At 49.0% G+C, this 14,805-nt stretch overlaps 1 protein-coding gene across 2 annotated transcripts in view; it reads left to right on the forward strand.

The window, feature by feature from the left end:
* The window catches only part of LOC100983753 (nuclear envelope pore membrane protein POM 121C), a 59,272-nt gene that overhangs the window by 42,073 nt on the left and 2,394 nt on the right, over positions 1-14,805 (forward strand). For both annotated transcript variants that reach the window (XM_034951405.3, XM_063605821.1), the window contains exons 7-13: positions 7,470-7,561; positions 8,215-8,288; positions 8,728-8,849; positions 9,295-9,397; positions 9,698-9,874; positions 10,722-12,416; positions 14,494-14,616. In XM_034951405.3, coding sequence (XP_034807296.3) covers positions 7,470-7,561; positions 8,215-8,288; positions 8,728-8,849; positions 9,295-9,397; positions 9,698-9,874; positions 10,722-12,416; positions 14,494-14,616 — 2,386 coding nt within the window. The remainder of the gene's footprint in view (positions 1-7,469; positions 7,562-8,214; positions 8,289-8,727; positions 8,850-9,294; positions 9,398-9,697; positions 9,875-10,721; positions 12,417-14,493; positions 14,617-14,805) is intronic.

Here is a 14,805-nt window from a genome sequence, read left to right on the forward strand (position 1 = left end):
TTGATCAAGCAGCTTTACCTTTAGGAAGTTATCCTACACACATACTGGGAAATGGATACAAGGATTTAATGTAACATTGTTTTAATAACAGCAGCTTGGAAACAATCTACATGTTATCTTTTCAGGGAGCTGGTTGAATAACTTACAGTATTGGTGTAAGTTGAAATATACTATGTAACTATGAAAAAGAATAAGGCAACTGAAGACGTACTCATAAGAATGATTTCAAAGGAATTATATAAAAAACAAGGGTCAGAATTGTATAGTATCCTCTATTATTCGGGCTTTTAAAAATCTTTTGGCCAGGCACAGTGGCTCACGCCTGTAATCCCAGCACTTTGGGAGGCCGAGGTGGGCAGATCACCAGGTCAGGTGATTAAGACTATCCTGGCTAACATGGTGAAACCCCGCCTCTATTAGAAATATTTTTTAAAAATTAGCTGGGCGTGGTGGCGGGCACCTGTAGTCCCAGCTACTAGGGAGGCTGAGGCAGGAGAATGGCGTGAACCCGGGAGGCGGAGCTTGCAGTGAGCAGAGACCGCGCCACTACACTCCAGCCTGGGCGACAGAGCGAGATTCCATCTCAAAAATAGATAAATAAATAAATATATTTTAATATGCATAAAATAATTCTTACAGGATATATTAGAAACTGGTAATTGTTATTGAGATAAAAAGGAAATTTACTTTTTACTGTACATTCTTTTTTTTTTTTTTTTTTGAGACAGAGTCTCACACTGTCACTGGGGCTGGAGTGCAGTGGTGCGATCTCAGCTCACTGCAATCTCCGCCTCCTGGGTTCAAGCGATTCTCTTGCCTCAGCCTCCCAAGTAGTTGGGATTACAGGATCTGGCCACCACGCCCAGCTAATTTTTTGTATTTTTAGTAGAGACAGGGTTTCATCATGTTGGCCATGCTGGTCTTGAACTCTTCACCTCGTGATTCCACCCGCCCTGGCCTCCCAAAGTGCTGGGATTACAGGTGTGAGCCACCATGCCCAGTCTACTGTACATTCTTATTATTAGAATCGGTAACGTGCAAATATTACCTTTCCTAGTTTTGGCTTTTTTAAGTAAAAAAGTAAAATTCCTCTGTCCCAGCAATCCGAGTCTCCATCCAGTAGGTACCCATTGTTAACATTTTTACTGTGTGCAAACACAGATAATACCCAGAATTTTTTGACTGTTCTACATAGCAGGGTCACAGCATATTTGCTTTTTTAAAAGCATCTTCTTTTCTCTTTTATCCATTACATCTTGCATAGCATTTTGTATCGTGTAATTTGCCTCATTCTTTAGATGGCCTTTTTTACTAGAGTATAATACACAGAAAAACACAAATTGTAACCACCACTCAGGTCAAGTAATAAAACATTTTCATCACCAGAAACCTCCCTCCTGCCCACTCCCCATCATGCTTCTCCTTTCCTTATTAGCACCTTTTATAGTGTACCCTGTTTTTGAATTTTATATAGATGGAAATAGAGTATGCATTCTTTGGTGTTTGACTTAACATTTTACTTGTGAGATGTGTCCACCTTCATGCACATAGCAGTAGGTAATTCATTGTCATTGATGTATATACTGTTCCGCACTGGGAATATAACCACAGTTAATTTATCCATTCTGCCATTGGACATTTGGGTTTCCAGTTTGGAGCTATTATACATAATATTGCTATAGATAATTGTCTAAGTCTTTTGGTATACATAAAGTATTTGTACGTTCACTTTTAGTAGATATTGCTAACTTTTTTTTTTTTTTTTTTTTTTTTTGAGACAGATTCTCGCTCTGTCACCCAGGCTGGAGTGCAGTGGCGCGATCTCGGCTCACTGCAACCTCCACCTCCTGGGTTCAGCTATTCTGCTGCCTCAGCCTCCCTAGTAGCTGGGACTATAGGTGCAGGCGCATGCCACTGTGCCCAACAAATTCTTGTATTTTTAGTAGAGACAAGGTTTCACTATATTGGTCAGTCTGGTCTCGAACTCCTAACCTCAGGTGAGGCCTCGGCCTCCCAAAGTGCTGGGATTACAGCTACAGTGCAGTGGCACCGTATTGGCACTCACTGCAACCTCTGCCTCCTGGGTTCAAGTGATTCTCATGCCTCAGCCTCCCAAATAGCTGAGATTACAGGCATGCACCACCACACTGAGCTACATTTTAAAACTTTTAATAGAGATGGAGTTTTACCATGTTGGCCAGGCTGGTCTCAAACTCCTGACCTTAAGTAACCTGCCCACCTTAGCCTCCCAAAATGCTGGGATTACAGGCATGAGCCACTGCACCCAGCTGCTAAGCAATGTATTAAAGGGAGTGTTTCAGTTTATATTCTTTTTTTTTTTTTTTTTTTTTTTTTGAGACGGAGTTTCACTCTTGTTGCCCAGGCTGGAATGCAATGGCACAATCTTGGCTCATGGCAACCTCCACCTCCTGGGTTCAAGTGATTCTTCTGCCTCAGCCTCCCGAGTAGCTGGGACCACACGCATGCACCACCACGCCCAGCTAATTTTGTATTTTTAGTGGAGATGGGGTTTCTGCATGTTGGTCAGGCTGGTCTCAAACTCCCAACCTCAGGTGATCCAACTGCCTTGGCCTCCCAAAGTGCTGGGATTACAGGCGTGAGCCACTGCACCCAGCCCGGCTTATATTCTTACCAGCAGTATATGAGATTTTTATTTATGTTGTTCCATATCCTCACCAACACTTGGTATTGCCAGTCTCTTTAGCCATTCTGCTAAGTGTGAAGTAATATTTCATTGTGGTTTTAATTTGCATTTCCCTGATTACTGAAATACCAACTGTTTATTGGCTATTTGTATAGCCTCTTTTGTGAGATGCCTGTTCAAATTTCTTGGCTCTTTTTTTTTTTTTTTTTTTTGAGACAGAGTCTTGCTCTGTCACCAGGCTGGAGTGCAGTGATGCGATCTGGGCTCACTGCAAGCTCCGCCTCCCGGATTCACACCATTCTCCTGCCTCAGCCTCCCGAGTAGCTGGGACTGCGGGCACCTGCCACCACACCCAGCTAATTTTTTGTATTTTTAGTAAAGACAGGGTTTCACCATGTTAGCCAGGATGGTCTCAATCTCCTGACCTCGTGATCTGCCCACCTCGGCCTCCCAAAGTTCTGGGATTACAGGCATGAGCCACCGCGCCTGGCCTCTTGGTTCTTTTCTATTAAGTTGTCTTTTTCTCAGAGATTTGAATATACTTTTTATATATTCTAGATACAACAAAAGTGTCCCGCTCTTGCCATTCTACTTCCTTGTAGTTAGCATAGTTTGTGTAGTATTTAGGAAATCTTTGCCTGTCCAACCTAAGGTCATGATAATTTTCTTCTATGCTACCTTCCAGAAGCTTTATTATTTTATTAATATTTTCATATGTAAATCCATAATCCACCTGAAATTGATTTTTGTGTGTGGTGTGAGGTTGGGATCAAAATTAGTTTTTTTTGTTTGTTTGTTTGTTTTTTACTATAGAAATACCCATTTCTCTCAGCAACATTTATTGAAAGGACCATCCTTATTTCTCTGCAGCACTGCCTTTGTCTAATTTAAGTGTCCGTATATATGTGGGTCCATTTCTAGACTTTCTTTTGTTCCATTGGACTATTTTTCTTACTACCCTTGTGCCAGTCTTTGTTTTACCCCTACCCTTATACTTTAAGTCTTGATAGAGTCAGTCATCCCCCTTTCTCATTTCTTTTCAGGACTGTCTTGTTTCTTGGCCTTTTGCATTTTCATATAATTTTTAGATCAACTTGTCAATTTCCACACACACACAAAAAAGTTTTGAGATACTGATTGGGATTGCCTTTCATCTACTGATTACTTTGGATGGAATTAACATTGTTATAATATTGACCTTGTTTACTTCTAATCTATGAACATGGAATGTCATTCATTTCTTTATTTAACTTTTGAGACAAGGGGTCTTGCTCTGTGGCCCAGGCTGGAGTGCAGTGGCATGATCATAGCTCACTACTGCCTTGAAATCCCAGGCTCAAGCAATCCTCCTGCCTCAGCCTTTTGAGTACAGGCATGCATCACCACACCTAGCTAATTTTAAAAAACTTATAGTAGAGACAAGGTCTCACTATGTTGCGTAGGCTGGTCTCAAACTTTTGAGCTCAAGCAGTCTTCCCACCTTGGCCTCCCTGAGTGCTGGAATTATAGGCATGAACCACCATGTCCCACCTCTTTCATTTATTTACATTATCTCTAATTCATCTCTGTAGAAGTTTTACTTCTCTTGTATTAGATTTATTTCTAGGTATCTGGTTTTTGTTTTGTTTTGTGAGATGGAGTCTCGCTCTGTCGCCCAGGCTGGAGTGCAGTGGCACAGTCTCGACTCACTGCAACCTCCACCTCCCGGGTTCAAGTGATTCTCCTGCCTCAGCATTCCAAGTAGCTGAGATTACAGGCATGCGCCACCACACCTGGCTAATTTTGGAGTTTTAGTAGAGACAGGATTTCACCTTGTTGGCCAGGCTGGTCTCAAACTCCTGACCTCAAGTGATCCACCTGCCTCTGCTTCCCAGAGTGCTGGGATTATAGGCATGAGCCACAGTGCCTGGCCCTAGGTATATGGTTTTGATGCTATTATAACTAGTGTCTTCAAAATGTGATTGGCTGTGCTGGTGTCTAGAAATACAACTGATTTTGTATTCAGAAAGTTTGCTAAATCTGTATGTTCTTTAGGATTTTAGTACATACACTCATGTCTATGATAATGAGTTTTTCCTTCCCTCTGCAGTCTTATTCTGTTTATGTCTTACTGCACTTGGCTAGGACTTTGAGTTGAATAGACATAATAATAAACATCCTTGTCTTGTTATATCTGAAATGAGTGTGTACGTACAGTCAATGAAGTAGAGGAGTAATAACTTTTTTCCCCTAATTGTTAAGCCAGTTGTCTTCCAGTCCTAGCTAATCATTACAGTCACCTTTGGCTTTTTTTTTTTTTTTTCCCTTGGTAGAGAAGAGACCTCACTATGTTGCCTAGGCTGGTCTCAAAACTCTTGGGCTCAAGTGATCCTCCCACCTTGGCCTCCCAAAGTGTTGGGATTACAGGCATGCACCACCACACCTGGCTAATTTTTGTATTTCTAGTAGAGATGAAGTTTCACCATGTTGGCCACACTGTTCTCGAACTCCTGACCTCAGGTGATCCTCCTGCCTCAGCCTCCTGAAGTGCTGGGATTACAGGCGTGAGCCACCTCGTCCGGCCCCTTTGGCATTTCTGACCCTTGCTTGCTCAGTGATGTGTATCCCTCAGTGTCTGGAGTACATTGTGAACAAAAATGCAAGGTTTATGGTTTTGTTTTAATTTTATTACTTTAACTACAGATAGGGTCTTTCTGTGTTGCCCAGGCTGGTCTGAAACTCCTGGGCTCAAGGAGTTCTCCTGCCTCAGTCTCCCAAAGTGCTAGGATTACAGGCATGAGCCACCGCACTTGGCCATCTATGTGCTTTTAAAGTTCCACAGGTGGCTAAGCGTGGTGGCTCAAGCCTGTAATCCTAGTGCTTTGGGAGGCCAAGGCGGGCAGATCACGAGGTCAAGAGATCAAGACCATCCTGGCCAACATGGTGAAACCCCATCTCTACTAAAAATACAAAAATTAGCCGGCTGTGGTGGCATGCTCCTGTAGTCCCAGCTACTCAGGAGGCTGAGGCAGGAGAATCGCTTGAACCAGGGAGGCGGAGGTTGCAGTGAGGTGAGATCGTGCCACTGCACTCCAGCCTGGTGACAGAGCAAGGCTCCGTCTCAAAAAAAAAAAAAAAAGTTCCACAGGTGACTGATGAGCCGTCGTGTGAGAACCAGCGAGGTAGTGTCAGGGATCTGAAGTGATTGAAAATGCCGCTTATATATTCAATCCTTGGATCCCTTTGATGAGTTTTTGTATTCTGCTCTTTTATATGCCTGTAATCCCATGTTTTTTAAACCATTGTGCTCTGGCCTTTCTTGCTGTTTGAGCGTAACTTCAACTGTTATTGCCGTGAGCAGTCTTCTCAAGCTCCTCCTGGGCCCGGCTTCCTGATGATGGCCTCACTGAACTGTTCTGCTGCTTACCACTTGTCTGAAGCTTCCTCTTTTCCCTTTTTGAACTCTTATTAAGCTTGGCTTCCTGTTTGTACTTATTAAGCTTGTTGGCTTCCTGTTTGTACTTATATGATGTAGCTGGTACTGGGTAAGAAATCACTAGCAGCTTTTCAAGTAGGAAAGACGGTCTGAGGTGACAGTTTAGTGGCTTTGTAATTAGGCTCAGCACTTACGAGACTATTTGCAGTGTCCGCTCTGTGCCATCTACTTTGCTGCTGGTCTGTGGAGGAAGCAGAGATGAAAACACCGTCTTTGCTGTCAAGAACTCACCTGGTGGAAGAGGCAGATGTATGGATAATCATCACATGATGATAAATGCCATCGTTGTTGCAAAAGTCATAAATATTATGACAGTGCTTTTTTTGTTTTTGTTTTTGTTTTTTGTTTCTTTTTGAGACGGAGTCTCGCTCTGTCACCCAGGCTGGAGTGCAGTGGCACGATCTTGGCTCACTTCAAGCTCCGCCCCCCAGGTTTACGCCATTCTCCTGCCTCAGCCTCCCGAGTAGCTGGGACTACAAGCACCCGCCACCACGCCCAGCTAATTTTTTGTATTTTTTTGTATTTTTAGTAGAGATGGGATTTCACTGTGTTAGCCAAGATGGTCTCCATCTCCTGACCTCGTGATCCACCCCCCTTGGCCTCCCAAAGTGCTGGGATTACAGGCGTGAGCCACCACGCCTGGCCATGACAGCGTATTTTTAAAATGAAGTTACTAAATGAAAATCGAAAATTTAATGGAAGCAAGACTAAATTAGTTTACTGGGTTGTCTTCTTTAATTTACTTGTATCCTTTCCGTAGACAGTCTGGCACAGGTTTGAATGTGTCCTGGCTCTTCATTACTGAGGCTAATATATGCAAAAGTGTGTCCATCCCTTCTACCTTTATTCACATTCCATTACTTTTATAGACTTTTCTTTTTTTGCTTTCATAATTAATACTGGCAGTTGACTTTCTTTTCAGGGGTCTTTATTCACAAACAAATTTTTTTCATTTTCATTTTCTTTTTTTTTTCTTTTTTTTTTTGAGACAGAGTCTCACTCTGTCACCCAGGCTGGAGTGCAGTGGGGCAATCTCAGCTCACTGCAGCATCCTGAGTAGTTGGGACCACAGATGCAAACCACCACACCCAACTGATTTTTCAATTTTTTGTAGAGACGGGGGTCTCGCTATGTTACCCAGGCTGGTCTCAAACTCCTGGGCTCAAGCAATCCTCCCACCTTGGCCTCCCAGCATGCTAGGATTACAGGCATGACTAACCATTTAACCATAAAAAATATTTTTTTAGTCACTTAAAAAGAGACTTCGTCGTGTTGAGGGTTAGATGCTAAGTTATCAGCAGGCTCAGTCATGTCCCTCTTGATTTTTAGCTCTGGAAGAGAAATGGCCCCAGTTCATCACCCTTCTCTAGCCCAGCCTCATCCCGCTCCCAGACACCGGAGAGGCCAGCAAAGAAAATAAGGTACTCGGCATTCTCCTGCAGTTTTCATTTGCTACGTGGACAGACGGGGGTGAGGAAAGGTGGGAAACGAACCTGGCTCTTAGGCTTTGTGCTGCTGTGACTTGGAGAATCAAAGAAACTAAGTCCCTGAGAGGGACAATGCAGCATCCACCTGAACAACTATCATCCCTACAGTCTTGGATACTGACTCCAGTGGCCTCTGGCTGTCGCCTCCCACTCCAGCATGAGGGATCGGGTGCAAGCACAGAGGCCATGCAGAGTGGAGAGCAGAGAGAGTCAAGTCAGCGGGCAGTCGCCTTCAGGTTCTTGACTCGAGCTGATCCCCTAGGTGCTTGCAGTTGGTTGGAATGCCACTCCCTCAGGGATCACATCTGTGTCTAGAACTCCCAGGGACTTGGTAGGTTGTAAGTAAGGTTTGAAGATTATTGTTTTGTGCTTGTTTTAAGACAAAAGCTGTCTTCATGGCCTCTGTGAACAGCCTCCCTTCATTCTGTTGGAATTTCCTTTTGACTTTTTTTATCCTGGCATACTGAGATCTTAAATGATGGTTGTTTTAGACATTGGCCACTTGGTAGTTAGGAGGGTGTGAGAAATTATTTAATACTTCAGCCAAGAAGTCTTTCTAGACTAAATTGTTCCTTTTTTCCTGACAGAGAAGAGGAGCTGTGTCATCATTCCAGTTCTTCAACTCCATTGGCAGCAGACAAGGAGTCCCAGGGAGAAAAGGGTAGGTTGCTGAGCCAGGAGGAGGGGCTGCTGTTGGTGGTGGAGGTGTTTGTGGAGGATGTAGAGATTAATACCTATTGAAAAAAGGTCTTGAGCATTGCTATGTCTAAGGCATGTTAGATACAAAGAGAGAGATTTCCTCTCCTTCAGAAGTTTATAGTCTGATGAGGGAGAAAGGCTATAGACGGGGGCTAACGATTGGATAGAGGTAAGCTCAGTTTGAGTCACCTGTGGGTGATCCCAGTAATTACTGCACAGTAAGCGGTTTGTGTGCGCGCCTTAATCTTGCAAACACCATCCAAGCAACCAAACCATAGAAGATTGAATCTTTTCAGAGATACCATCATTGAAAACTCAGTGTGAAATGTGAAGTGGGTAGACACAACCATCCATTTCTGGAAGAGGGAAGGAAGCAAACGAATCTTGATTTCTTTCTTTAGCTGCAGATACAACCCCAAGGAAGAAACAAAACTCGAATTCTCAGTCTACACCTGGCAGCTCTGGGCAGCGTAAGCGGAAAGTTCAGCTGCTGCCTTCTCGGCGAGGGGAACAGCTGACCTTGGTATGGTCTTGTCCATCTACTCCTGCCCTCCCCGGCTTAGCTCTCCTAAGTCTTAGGAACACTAAGGACAAGTTTCTTCTGGTTTTTTTTCTAACTTATTTTTGTTTTTGTTTTTTGAGACAACATCCCTCTGTCACCCAGGCTGGAGTTCAGTGGCTCGATTTTGGCTAACTGTAACCGCTGCCTCCTGGGTTCAAGCAATTCTCCTGCCTCAGCCTCCCAAGTAGCTGGGATTACAGGTGCTTGCTACCACGCCTGACTAATTTTTTGTATTTTTAGTAGAGATGGGGTTTCACCATGTTGGCCAGGCCGGCCTCAAACTCCTGACCTCAAGTGATCCAGCTGGCTTGGCCTCCCAAAGTGCTGAGATTACCGGCGTGAGCCACCACGCCCAGCCTTCCCATTTTTTCTGATTGGCCTGACTTCTTCTTTTTCTCTTTGGTAGCCTCCACCTCCCCAGCTTGGCTATTCGATCACTGCCGAGGACCTAGACTTAGAGAAGAAGGCTGCATTACAGTGGTTCAACCAGGCCTTGGAGGACAAGAGTGGTAAGGAGCACAGATCGTTGCACACTCGAGAGGTTTCAGGTGTCTGTTTTCTTTGGTTTTATTTTGGTGTTTGGAAAAATGGGTTTCTCTGGGAAAATTCCAAGTAGGGTTCCATGTTTTCTTGTGGTCTTTCTCACCTGAGATATCCGTGTTGGTCTTCACGGGAACTGGACAGCAGGGACCACTGCAATTGAGGGCAGACATTCCTCCATGAGCTGTGCTGAGAGCCTGCTCTCCAACAGGCATGTGGAAAGAAGTCCCAGACAAGCCAGGACTGCTTCACCTTTCTTTCTTTCTTAGATGCTGCCTCGAACTCTGTCACTGAGACCCCACCTATCACTCAGCCTTCATTTACCTTTACCCTGCCTGCTGCTGCAACTGCCTCCCCACCCACCTCCCTCCTGGCCCCAAGCACCAACCCACTGTTAGAGAGCTTGAAGAAGATGCAGACTCCCCCGAGCCTGCCACCCTGCCCAGGTGAGCTGGAGTGGGGCCGTGGATCCAGCCTTCTGAGCAGCATCCCCGGCTTGGGTTGGAATAAGGGCGTCGTGCCTGTCAGTCGCTGGAGATTGCTCTGCAGGCCGAACGCACCCTGGCTCAGCACACTGGAGCGGGCTCACGTTTAACAGCGCCGGAGCCCGCATCAGGAAGTGTTAGAGAAGGGGTGCTGCGGCGCTCAGGATCTGAAGCCTGGCTCGTAGCTGCCCTGATCCTCGCCTTCCTCATCTGTCAGATGAGAATGATCTTCCCGGTGCAGCACCTCTGAAGTGTGAATGTGGTGGCGTGGTCAGGATATCCTTGCCTGTCAGAACCACCGGTCCAGAACAGCACTGCTTCCTTTCCCTCCAGCACTTCGAGGGCTGCTGGTGTTCCTGGCCCAGGCCTTCACGGCACTGCGCGCGCACACCTCTTTATCAGACAGTAACCTGGGGTTCGTACGCACCCTCCTTGCTCAAGGGCAGAGACTTCCCCATTCATAGTTGCGTGCTCTTAGCGCCTGGCAGGTGAGCTTAGTAGGCAAATAAAGTGTATCTAGATTCATACATGAACTTCAGAGTTCAGACAATTGGACTGTCTTAGTCTCTACACATTAGGCCCCCATTTAGGCCCCATTTTATCCCTTTCTGTCTGATGATCTGTGAGGTAGAAATAATGAACACTTCCTTGATTTACTGTACAGGCCTGTAGTGTAGACTTAGCTGAGTTTATTGACTGACTCTTGGATCCCAGGCTCTGTGGTAGGCATGGGGAGGACACTGAAATACTGAATACCATCATCTTTGAAGTGTTTATTCCAATTTCACATTTTCTATTCTTCTTCCAGAATCTGCTGGAGCAGCAACCACTGAGGCCCCCTCACCTCCAAAGACACCCAGCCTTCTACCCCCGCTGGGTTTATCACAGTCAGGGCCGCCAGGGCCGCTCCCCAGCCCCTCCTTTGACTCCAAACCCCCGACCACTTTGCTGGGGCTGATCCCTGCTCCATCCATGGTACCAGCCACTGACACCAAGGCACCTCCAACCCTTCAGGCAGAGACGGCTACCAAACCCCAAGCCACATCTGCCCCGTCCCCCGCCCCCAAGCAAAGCTTCCTGTTTGGAACACAGAACACCTCACCTTCCAGCCCTGCCGCCCCTGCTGCATCTTCAGCATCTCCCATGTTCAAGCCCATTTTCACGGCCCCACCCAAGAGTGAGAAGGAAGGCTCCACACCGCCTGGCCCTTCAGTCACAGCCACAGCGCCCTCCAGCTCCTCCCTCCCCACTACCACCAGCACCACAGCCCCGACCTTCCAGCCTGTCTTTAGCAGCATGGGGCCACCTGCATCTATGCCCTTGCCTGCTCCCTTCTTCAAGCAGACAACTACTCCCACCACTGCTCCCACCACAACTGCCCCGCTCTTCTCTGGCCTGGCCAGCGCCACCTCTGCTGTGGCTCCCATCACCTCTGCCAGTCCATCCACAGACTCTGCTTCGAAGCCTGCGTTTGGCTTTGGCATAAACAGTGTGAGCAGCAGCAGTGTGAGTACCACGACCAGCACCGCCACTGCCGCCTCACAGCCTTTCCTCTTCGGGGCGCCCCAGGCCTCTGCTGCCAGCTTCACCCCGGCCATGGGCTCCATATTCCAGTTTGGCAAACCTCCTGCCCTGCCCACAACCACCACAGTCACCACCTTCAGCCAGTCCCTGCCCACTGCTGTGCCAACGGCCACCAGCAGCAGCGTTGCCGACTTTAGTGGTTTTGGCAGCACCCTCGCCACCTCCGCCCCGGCCACCAGCAGCCAGCCCGCTCTGACGTTCAGTAACATGAGCACCCCAACGTTCAACATTCCCTTTGGCTCAAACGCCAAGTCCCCACTCCCATCATATCCGGGAGCCAACCCCCAGCCCGCATTTGGGGCCGCTGAGGGGCAGCCACCGGGGACCGCCAAGCCAGCCCTTACCCCCAGCTTTGGCAGCTCTTTCACTTTTGGAAACTCTGCAGCCCCGGCCCCGGCTACTGCACCCACACCTGCACCTGCGTCCACGATCAAGATCGTGCCTGCGCACGTGCCTACGCCCATCCAGCCTACCTTTGGCGGTGCCACGCACTCGGCGTTTGGGTTGAAAGCCACGGCTTCGGCCTTCGGCACTCCCGCCAGCTCACAGCCCGCCTTTGGCGGCTCCACTGCTGTCTTCTCCTTCGGTGCAGCCACCAGCTCCGGCTTTGGAGCCACCACCCAGACTGCCAGCAGCGGGAGCAGCAGCTCGGTGTTTGGCAGCACAACACCATCACCCTTCACGTTTGGGGGTTCGGCAGCCCCCGCTGGCAGTGGGAGCTTTGGGATCAACGTGGCCACCCCAGGCTCCAGCGCCACCGCCGGAGCTTTCAGCTTTGGAGCAGGACAGAGTGGGAGCACAGCCACCTCCACCCCCTTCGCAGGGGGCTTAGGTCAGAACTCCCTGGGCACCACCAGCCAGAGCACACCGTTTGCCTTCAACGTGGGCAGCACAACTGAGAGCAAACCTGTGTTTGGAGGTAAGGAGGGTCGTGGACTTGGGCTATGGGGCCAGACACTGAAAAGCTGTGCCTGCGAAGCCTGTGGTCTCGGGGAGCTTTTGCTGTGGCAGTGAAGAGACAGGCACTGAATATAGAACTCAGTGAGATGCCAGGGCATGATACATGTTTTGCTAACGTAGTAATGACTGGAGGAGCCATTGTGGATTTAACTGGTCAAAGGCCTTCTGAGTACTTAACAATTGTAAGCTGAAGGTTGGGCGTAGTGGCTCACGCTTGTAATCCCAATATTTTGGGAGGCCAAGGAGGGTGGATCACTTGAGGACAGGAGTTCAAGACCAGCCTGGGCAACTTGGCGAAACCCTGTCTCTACTAAAAATACCAAAAAATTAGCTGGGCGTGGTGGTACCCACCTGTAATCCCAGCTGCTCGGGAGGCTGAGGCACAAGAATGTTTCAACCCAGGAGGTGGAGGTGGCAGTGAGCCAAGATCATGCCACACTGTACTCTGGCCTGGGTGACAGAGCAAGACTCTGTCTCAAAAAACAAACCGTAAGCTGAGTATGGGGGTGGGGTGGGGGTGGGCACAGCACAAGTGGACATGCCTTTCAGGCCCAGGATGGCGCATGCAAAGGCCCAGAGGCAGAAACATGTTTGGTATGTTGAAGAGCAGAACAAAGACAAGCGTGGCAGGAGGGCAGGAGCTAAAGCAGTGGTGTGGAAGGAGGCCAAGAGGCAAGGATTGTTTGTGGCCAGGGTTGGGTGTTTGGGTCTTAAGTGTTCAGGAAAACCATTGCAGAATCAGGCAGAAGGATGCAGTGATGGTTCCTCCCGTGTGGAAGATGAGTGTAGATCCATGGCTTCTGTTTGCTTCGTGAAGTAGGAGAGAAAATCTGGGAGAGGGAAGGTCGGGATAAAGTGTATTAAAAAAGGGGTCTTTTGAAATAGTCATTTTGGACAGTGGGGGAAAGGAACATCATATTAAAAAGTGTGATCAGTTTCCAGGCAGTTTGTGGGCTGGAAAATTGTGATTGTGAAGTTAAAGTGAGGCCAGTTAGCATGGCGTGTGTTTCCCAGCGACACTGTGGGTGTAGATCTAAGGTCAGTGGACAGCTGGTGCCACCCGGCTGTGGAGACCCCAGCAAGCACAGCAGGAGGGGCAGCGGGTCAGTGCCCCGATGCAGCTCAGGGGGTGCAGGAGTGGAGAGTGGGTGAAGTCAGCTGCAGGAGGGGTGGTGCCTGCAGGAGATTCAGGAGCCGGAGCAGTTGTGGTGACAGTGTGGCTGCAGGAGTGGTGGCAGGGGTCGGGGAGAGGAGGTCATGGGGGTGGCAGGGTCGAGGGGCTGAGAGGACCATCAGTCAGCCCCACAGGGCGAAGTCACCGTGAGTGGTGATGGGGAGGAAGCCAGTGAGCCAAGGGTCCTCTGTGATCAGGGAGTGACCTGGCAGTTGACAGGTGACATGAGGACATGGCAGATTAAAGTGATCTGAACCTGAGTTACGGTATTTAGGGAAGGAAGAGAAACAGTGTGGAAGCAGCGTGGGAGCACAGGGAGCTTCCCCTTGTCCGGGCCGGAGGCCAAGCCCTGAGAGCAGCCAACCCTGCAGAGGGGCTGCCAGAGAGGGCATCGGGCAGGCAGCCAGAGCCAGTCAGGGCAAGGCCGGGGAAGGGAGGGGACCACGGGGCATCACAAAAGACGCGGGACGGACAAACCAGGCTTCAGAGGGGAGGGGACGGTGGCTAGGGGGAAAAGGCCTGAACAGAGGAGGTAGCCAACCCAGGTACGCTAGGAGGCGGGGGCCCCAGAGTACTCCCCTCTGTAGCGATGGTCAGGAGGCCCAGGAGGTGGCTGCGGGGCAGGGGGGCTTTTTCTCTGCCCTGGCGTGGCCGTTAGCGGGTGGGAGAAGCAGGCTGAGCTGGGGCACCAGGCATGAAGACTCGGTTGTCTGGCTCAGCTGCTGATGGAGGAGTGCCCCAGAAGCAGAAGTGGGGCTGAGGGTCCCGTGGGAAGTGCCCTGCGGAGCACAGGCTCCTGCCCGGCTCCTCGCCTGCCTCTGCCCTCTGCTCACTGGCCAGCTCTCTGTTCTCTTCATTCCAGGCACCGCCACCCCCACCTTTGGTCAGAACACCCCTGCGCCTGGAGTGGGCACATCGGGCAGCAGCCTCTCCTTTGGGGCATCCTCAGCACCCGCCCAAGGCTTTGTTGGTGTTGCACCTTTCGGTAAGCAGCAAGCCACCCTGTGGCCCTGCTCGTCTGTCTGAGGAGAGGTTGGGCGGGGTGGCAGGCTCCTGGCCCTCTGAGGCCCCGTGAAGATCAGGTTCAGCACAGGAAAGACATTTCGGGTTAGGAGTACAGCACAGCCCAGGGATGGGAGTTGGATGGCAGAGATCAGAGAGGAGCTGTCCGGGG

Source organism: Pan paniscus, chromosome 6 (assembly GCF_029289425.2).
Source record: "Pan paniscus chromosome 6, NHGRI_mPanPan1-v2.0_pri, whole genome shotgun sequence".
Classification (NCBI taxonomy): Eukaryota; Metazoa; Chordata; class Mammalia; order Primates; family Hominidae; genus Pan; species Pan paniscus.